General features: G+C 41.6%; 1 protein-coding gene across 1 annotated transcript; it reads right to left on the bottom strand.

Annotated features, from left to right (window-relative positions):
* Positions 1 to 984: 984 nt before the first annotated feature.
* On the bottom strand, positions 985 to 2,573 carry LOC133457903 (growth arrest and DNA damage-inducible protein GADD45 beta-like). Its single transcript, XM_061737283.1, has 4 exons — positions 2,371 to 2,573; positions 2,011 to 2,112; positions 1,668 to 1,890; positions 985 to 1,550 (listed from the first exon to the last, which is right to left on the bottom strand). Exons 1-4 carry the CDS (start codon positions 2,412 to 2,414, stop codon positions 1,437 to 1,439), a joined length of 483 nt encoding a protein of 160 aa, XP_061593267.1. The 5' UTR covers positions 2,415 to 2,573; the 3' UTR covers positions 985 to 1,436.
* Positions 2,574 to 8,700: the final 6,127 nt, after the last annotated feature.

The following is an 8,700-nucleotide window of genomic DNA, read 5'->3' on the forward strand; positions in this document are numbered from 1 at the left end:
ATTAAAGAACCATATATGTGTACTATTGAGCATTAACATGTGTTTCAGAGAGCAGGAGATATGATGACTAGTTGCCTATAAGTATTGTAATGGTGCAAAAAGTCAAACTTCAGAGGCATGTTATCATTTATCCTAACCTTTATTGGAATGTACATCCAAGTTTAGTTGCAGGAATCTGAGGGAACGGATGTAAGAACAAAACTGGACAAGAACATCTGAAACAACCACAACCAAATTCACTCTATCCGGATGGAGCAATTTAACTGGATAGTTTTTTTTTAAAGGCCGAAATGAAATAGAGTAACGAGGCTGTTTTTAAAATGTAAGGAGTAAAAAGTACAGATAATTGTGTGAAAATGTAAGGAGTAAAAGTAAAAAGTCATCTGAAAAATAATTACTCCAGTGAAGTATAGATAACCAAAATTTCTACTTAAGTAAGGTAACGAAGTAGTTGTACTTCGTTACTTGACACCTCTGGTCATCACAACGGCCCAAAAAATAATGGGCTGCACTCTCCCCTCCCTGGAGGAGCTGGACAACGCCAGGAAAATCATCAAGGACCCATCTCACCCCGGACACTCACTCTTTGAACTGTTGCCATCAGGCAGACGTTTCAGGACACACACACATACACACTCAAGAACAGTTTCTATGTCAGAGCCATAACTACACTCAATACTGCTAAATAATCAAACTTTTTCCATGTGCAATACTGACCGAACCGTGCAATACCTGCCATAGAATCGTGCAATACCTGTATGTTGTCTTCCTATTTGTGTCCTTTTAGAGATTACTTATTTTTATAGTTGTTTTAATATATCTATTTTTTTTAAACCATGCACCTTAAAGAAGATTGCATCCAATTTCGTTGTACCTGTACAAATGAAGACATTCTAATTCTAATGACTCATTACACTCGTGTCCCCACAGAGGCAGCAAACACACGTTTCAGTCACACATGAACCACTCGGAAATGTGCTCTCATTTCTTTCTCAACAGTTTATTCACCAAACAGAATAAAAGTCAACATGCGGATTCATTGCTTCACTCACTGACACACCAGCGTGACGTCATTGCGTAACAGACAAGGAGTGACGGTTCATGCAAAAGTCCACATGCGCGCTCCAGGTGCGCGCTCCTGCACCTGCGCAGTTCAGGCCCGGGTCCATTCATCAGTTCAGTCACGTGACGTCCTGCAGCTGCAGCCGCCCATCGTGCCGTTCCTTCAACACGTGTCCCCCCCCCAGTCCGGACCGCCCGGACCGGTACCGGTCCCGGGGCCCCCAGGACCAGCTCAGACTCAGACACCCGTCCGTGCCGCGGTTCAGGTCGAGGACCGGCTCTTTTCCTCCTCGTCCTCATAATAACCAGCTCTGGCAGCTTCGAATCTTCTCACCGCTTCCTCAGCGGTCTGGCTCGGCTCGGCCCGGTTCGGCTCAGCGGTCCTTCAGCTCCAGGCAGGGAACCCACTGGTTCCGGCTGCGGCTCTCCGCGCAGAAGCTGCCCACGTCCTGCAGGGCCTGGCACTGCAGCGGCTGCACCGGCGGGTTCTGCAGAAACAAGGACGGAGTCAGTTACAGCTTCACCTCACTCACTAAATAAACTAATAAACTATTAAAATAAAGCAGTTATAATCGTGCACGCGGGGGACGGGCAGGCGGACTCACCGTGACCAGGATGCAGTGCAGGTCCCGCGGCTCGTTGCCGTTGCCGTCCTGCGGCGCGTCCTCCAGCAGCTGCGCCAGGCGCCGCATGCCGGACACCCGCAGGATGTTGATGTCGTTGTCGCAGCAGAACGCCTGCAGCAGCGTGAAGTGGATCTGCAGGGCGATGTCGCCCTCGTCCTCCACGTCCGTGGCGAGCACGCACAGAACCACGCTGTCGGGATCCCTGCATGGAGAAAGAGAGAGAGACGGAGCCGGTTAGTGCGTCTGCGGAGCGGCCGGGTGGCAGGCAATCACTTTTTGGCACGGAGCGCAACTCCTGCGGAACCACGGAGCTGGTACTTACACATTCATGAGTTTGGCGGACTCGTAGACTCCCACCGTCAGGCAGTCCTGCCGCTGCGCCGCCACCAGCAACTCCTCCAGGGTCTGACTCACCGTCTCCATCCTGCAGAGACACGAACACGCTTAGAAACTGGGACCGAAACCGGCGGAAGCGCACGCACCCTCACAAAACGAGTTACAAAATAGTTCTAAATTACACAATTACACTTTAACATTACCACTTTCTTTTTAAATTACTTAAAAAAAATCACTGAGGGTCGTGTTTACAGCGTTTAAAACAGGACAGGCTGCACCGGAGCCCGGTCTGACAGGCTGGTGCGACTTCGTGCCAAATGCGTAATTACGCATCCGTCGCACTTACTTCTTTTCGGTGCTGTTGGATCCGACCAGTTCCTCCAGAGTCATGCTGAACTCCGTCAAATAATCCACAAGCTCCAGGATAAGAACAAATAAACCCCAGCGCTCGCTGAGTCGATAAAATCCAGAGACAAGAGGTCCAAACAAGCGGTAATCCAAAAGCGGAACGCGGTCCTCTAGTGATCCGTGATGCGTGTTTAGTCCGTGAGGAGTGTCTGCTGCTCAGCCGAAACTCCGACAAGTTTTATACTCGTTCCTGCTGCTGGCGTCAGCCGGCGCGGCGGCTCGCCCTCTGATTGGTCCGCAGCTATCAAAGGAGCCCCCGGACCGCGCTGTGATTGGCTGATGGCGCGGCGAACCCACGTGGGCGGTTTCGGAGAATCCCCCGCTCTCTCTTTCTGTCTGTCTCTCTCCCCTTCTCTTCTTCCTCCTCCCCGGTTTGTTTTTACTGGGAGCCTTTTTCCTTCTGACTGCAGGAATTTCCACATATTCCTGAATTCCTTGCAGAAACTGTTCCCGCGGCATGTGTTTCCCCACTCGGACCAGTTCCACGTCACGTCACCCACACAGCACGAATACGTCCCAGTAATAACGCGCACCGGGGGCTGCAGTGGGACGCAGTTTTTCATAAGAACCCGGGTGTTTTTGCAGAAAGCGTCCAGGGGGAAGCGTGGAGCAGGTGACCGGCCCCGTGTTTACTGCACGGCGTGGGTGTGGGCGCGGGCTCGTGGTTGTGTAACGGCAGCTTGTGCAAGCGCACAGTTAAAAATATGAGAAACTGGCGGAGATGCGTGATCAGAGAGAGATGCATTTTCTTTTTTTTACTTTATTTAAAAGAATTATCACACAACAGAATACAAGAACAGTATACAAATAAAATACAGAACATGTGCCAGGGGTGATGTTATTCAAGAAGATTAGACATATAACACAAGTCTACGGTTTTAATAGCCTTTCATTTGAGGATTTTAGGATTAATTTCAAGTAAAGTTCCATTTCTTTCTGGAAAACAAAAAAGCAAGGGGTTTTATTTGAAAATGTACTCTTATGAATATGAAAGAGAGATGCATTTCTGCTTGGATAACAGTCCGGGCACCTGCAGGGCCGAGGCGGGGACGCGCGCCCCCCAGCGGCGGCGGCGCGCCCTGCAGAACCAGGGACCAGAACCAGAAGGACGTGTCTCTGCAGGACCGGTTTCACATGTGGGTGTCGGGGGAACCGGGGGGGTCCCGGCGTCTGCAGGGCGCTGCACGGGTTTCTGGGGGAGTTTTGAGGGGAGTTTCATCCGTCATGGGAGGCTGTTTTCTGTCCCGACGTCCAGGGAGCCCGACCGGAACCAGACACAAACAGGCTGCAACATCCCTTTCACCAGAACCGGCTGAACCGGCGCTATTGTTAGAAAACACACACTTAAAAAAGGCAAAGAAATAACGGAGGAGTAATGTCTCCCCTGAAGGATCTGACGCTGGAGTTTTCCAGCTGTGACGTCACTCTCCATCATATGAAAAGTTTATTTGAGAGTATGAAAGCAAAATAAAATACTTATTGATGTATCTTTTGGATAAATGTGTCAGAAACTGCATCTAATAGCAAATAAATATGTGGAACAGGAGCGACGTCACATCAAGATTCAGTTCTTCTGAGAGTTTTTAAACGTTTCCGTTAAAAAGTTGTATTTCAAATTGTTGAAATTTGACTTTATTGTACAATTAAGACTTAATTAAGACTTGGGCACTATAGTTTGAGATGCTAAGCAGCATTTATAAAGGCCTCTGACTTTAACCCCTTTGCTAATGTAATTAAGAGACATCCAGGAGCTGAAACAGCCAGATGTTTAGGAGCAGTTTATGTGACTGCGTGTAGTTGACATTAATTTTGATGCAAAACACTCAGTTTAAACTCAAAACTGCTTTCATTCCCATTTGGTTTGGTTCCTTATAAAAGTTTATACCAATAAGCATCTGATAATAGATGAGGGGTGGATTTAACTCCAGATGTTCCATTTTTTAGGGTGAAATTGTAATACAGGGTTTTTTCATCTGTAGGAAAGAAAGTAGTTTAATGACTTTTAATAGTTTAACAGACTTAAAATCTCAGAGGTAAACATTGTTTAAGACATTGAATAATACATTTCATTTTCTTAGTATAATATTTGCTTATCATGTTTACATCGTCAGGTGATTTTAACGTGAACATGTGAAACTTCAGTTAAAACTAAACGATGACAGAATAAAATATTCTGAAAACATTCCACTGCAGATGTTTCTGTATTTTGGATCAGACCACACAAATATAAATGAATAAATAAACGATAACTATGTAAGGATATTAGTTTTGCTTTGCAGAGAACACGTGTGTTGCGGGGGTTTGGTGGTTTCGCTGCGCCCCCTGCTGGTCAGACACGGTTACTGCAGGGACTACATTTACATTTATTACCGTCGAGTCATGATTAAAATTAGTTTCATTTCATAGTGTCATTTCTGTTTACATCTATTTTAAACTTCTTTTAAATCCCTTATTTTTTTAATTCAACTTCTCTTCTCTTTTGTTAAACTGACATTTTTTTCATTCTTTCATTTCATTTAATTTCATTTTTATTTATTCCGATCATGGAAATATGCAAACAAAAGAAACAAACAAGTAAAATGACAACACAATCAAAAGCATATTCCATAACCAGAAAGGAGCAGGAAGAAGAAAATCTTATTATACCTGCCCCTCCCTCAAAACAAAATTGAACAATAATAACAGATGGTCTGCACAATTACTTAGTTAATATCACAAGGAAAGAAAAACAAAAAAATCAAAGATAGATTGTCTGTCTCCATATGCATATATTATAAATTTTGACTATTTCATCCATACATTGCTATTTTTTTCTCTTTAAATTTCTTTTTAAACTGAAATATGTTTATACAGCCCTTTAAATCATAATGTAATGAATTCCATAACTTAATTCCAACAATTGAAACGCTCATCTGCTTTAAAGTTGTTTGGGCAAATAAATGTTTAAAATTGAATTTTCTACTACTATCTTCATTATTTGAACTGAAAGTAAACATGTATTGTAAGTTTTCTGGTAATGCTTTACATTTAGCTGTGTTTCAGTAATCTTGATTCTTCAAGTATTTTATCAAGGTATATTAATCGTTTCATGATTACTGGTTTTAGTGTCTGCTTATTTAAGATCGTATGACTGAGTTTATTCTTTACAAAACATCCTGTTATACAAACAGAAGTGTATTTATGTAACTGCGCATGCGTAAACTCGGTCCTGCAGGTCAGAGTGACTGGACATGTCCAGGCTTCCTGAACATGTCTCGTTTTAACTTAACCTGTTTTCTTGGCTCCAAACTTTGTCAGGATAGAAGGTGAAATGTCTTAGGTGATAAAAGAACAGTTTCGAGCCTGTCAGAGTTTTAATTGATTAGACATCAGTGTTATGTATGTAAACCTGCTGAGGAATCACGTGGTTTTCACTTGACCTGATCAGAACCTTCAGTCTGAAATAAAAACACAGATTTAATGATGCTGATTAATGACGATAGTTATAAATAAATCCCTGAATGTCCCGATGAAGCACTCATGTTGACTGATTATTGATGGCAGCATTGATATCATTGATCTGCAGCCTGATGAGACTGATTAACAGTCGCAACTCGTCATCACGTGACTCAGAACTCGGTCTGTTAACGCTTTGAGGTTTTTGTGTTAAACCTCTGATCACATGACCTGACAGGGAAAGTATCGACGGGCTCATTGATCACCGATCGTTAAGCTGAACAAAAGATGGTTTCAGAAAGATCAGCGTTTGATTCAGTAATCAATCTATTCATCTTTAAGGATCTTAGTTAGTTTTCAAATCATCAAATCTGAGCTATTAATCATTGATTTAAATGTTAATGGCTTTTGAACGAATTAACTTTTATGAATTAAATCAACAAATAAATGGTCGAATGAAGTTTTAGAAGCATGAAGGAAAATGTTAAATATAATTATAAATCAGTTCCGAGCATTCTTTTATTCTTTATTTTAAAGAAATACAGACTTTAACTTAGTTTTAGAGGAACAACAACAACAAAAACAGCTCAGGTATAAATCAAAATTTAATGAGGCATTAATAAAATAATCTAAAGCAATGAAGAGATTTCAGCGAGAAACTTATAGTTTACAATATTTACTTGAAGCTTTCAGACTTTAAATCTTTTAAGATTAGAGTTTGACATAATGAAAAAAAGTGTATATATTTTAAATTAAAATATGTAAAAATAAAATAGTTTAGGATGTGGTTAGGTTTATAAAGGTTAGATTAACTACAATGTAGAAAACAAAGGTTACATGGGATTTTCAAAGTAAAATACTTAATAACTGTCGGTATACTATATGTACAGATAGTATATGTAAATACATATAAAGGTATACATACAGGTATATATATATATATATATATATATATATATATATATATATATATATATATATATATATATATATATATATATATATATATATATATATATATATATATATATATATATATATATATATATATATATATATATATATATATATATATATATCTGATCATGAAATCATTGTTCACTGTTTTAAAGGCAGATCCACAGCGACACCTGCTGGTTTTTTCTTGTAACTGGACTTTTGTGAGGCTCCGACTGGAACAGAACCGGGTCTGGTTTATGTCGGAGTTGGACCCCATCACACCATTCTCAGACGACAGAAAGGGCTCGTAAAGTCATACTTTATTTCTCTGTTGCTGATTGTAGAACATCATTTGTGCAGCGACCAAATATCTGGGTAAACTTTAAATGCTGACAACAAACATAAAAGTATTCGGGTGTAAAACGGAAGTTTGTGTGTCTGCTGGGTGTTTGATGCGTTTGATGCGCAAATTCAAGATTAAACTAAACTGGCTTCAAATGAGCAGACTTATGTAAAAGTCTGTAAAAGTGTTTATTTCCACCTGGAAGCGTGAAAAGTGTCGCAGCGGCAGAATCCACAGACTGATCCGGGCTTTGTGGAGGTGTGAACCCCCTGCTGGTCTGCGCTGGTCTGCGGGTCTGCAGCTCCGAGCCGCCAGCCGACTCTCCAGGAACCGGGGAGGAGGTGTGAGACACTTATCCTCCATCACTTATCCTCCTCTGCCGGGGATCAGAATACACGCTCGGGAAAACCGATCCAGATCCAGACCTGCAGGTCCTCTACTGACCACTAGGGTCCAGTTCCAGACCTGCTGTCCATCTATTTGTCCATGTCTGTTGTCCTGTTTTGCTGTCTACACAGAGCAAAACAACAGCTCAAAATCAAAAGAAAGAGGGAAAAATAAAATTAAATCAATAGAGAACACTGGTTCCAGACTGAGGGGCTCAAACTTGTTCTAATATTATCTAAAACCTTAGTTTGTGCTGTCTATGTTAGGTTTTTGTGGGGGTTGCTTTACCTTGTCAGTCGACATATTCTTGTCTTCTGTAGTTTCCTTGTCTCGTATCCTTTCCAGGTTAAACTAGTCTTCAGTTTTTAAACTAATCCACATGGACCGCTGCCTCAGCTGGTAGGCTCAATTCACTGCATGTTTGAAACAGCATGGTACTGCGACTGAGCTGTCAAAGATAAAAGTTGAATGCAAAATTATAAATAATTTGGGGCAGAAATAATTGAGGCCTTGTGTAGGGGGGAGTCTGTGAATAAATGAGCACACCCTCAGTGCACTAGCAAAAATGTGATTCATAGAAATCCACATTAAATTAAGTTTGTTCTTCTCTGTATTTCTGTGCGATTCAGATGGAAAAGTTGTAGGAATAATTCCTCTTAAAATTGTTTAAAAAGCACTTTAAAAATCTGGGTTCAACTTAGACAGAGCTTTGGGTTTAAAAACCTTCTCCATCTAAGTCCCATTCACAACAATCACCTTTTCCCCCCAGCTAGGTTAGACTCTGGATTTGCTCTGTGGCAGAGACGAGGCATTCATAATTTTAAGGATATGTACATAAATCGTGTTTTTGCAAGTTTTGATGATTTCTCACGCAAATTTGGCCTACCTCGGTCTAGCTTATTTCGTTATTTTCAAGTTCGCCATTTCGTTCAGCATCAAGACCCCAACTTTCCACATATAACATCACCCTCTGGTTTAGATGATCTGTTGAAATCCCTGTTCAATCCTAAAAAACTCATCTCAAGAATAAGTGAAAATATAACCTCCTTTAAAAACGCAACCCTAACAAAAATCAGGGCAGATTGGGAGAATGAATTAGGGGAGGACTTGCAGGACGACATTTGAGAAAGCGCTCTATTAAGAGTTAATGACAGCACCTCCTGT

This window comes from Cololabis saira, chromosome 13 (genome assembly GCF_033807715.1).
Source record: "Cololabis saira isolate AMF1-May2022 chromosome 13, fColSai1.1, whole genome shotgun sequence".
Lineage (NCBI taxonomy): Eukaryota > Metazoa > Chordata > Actinopteri > Beloniformes > Belonidae > Cololabis > Cololabis saira.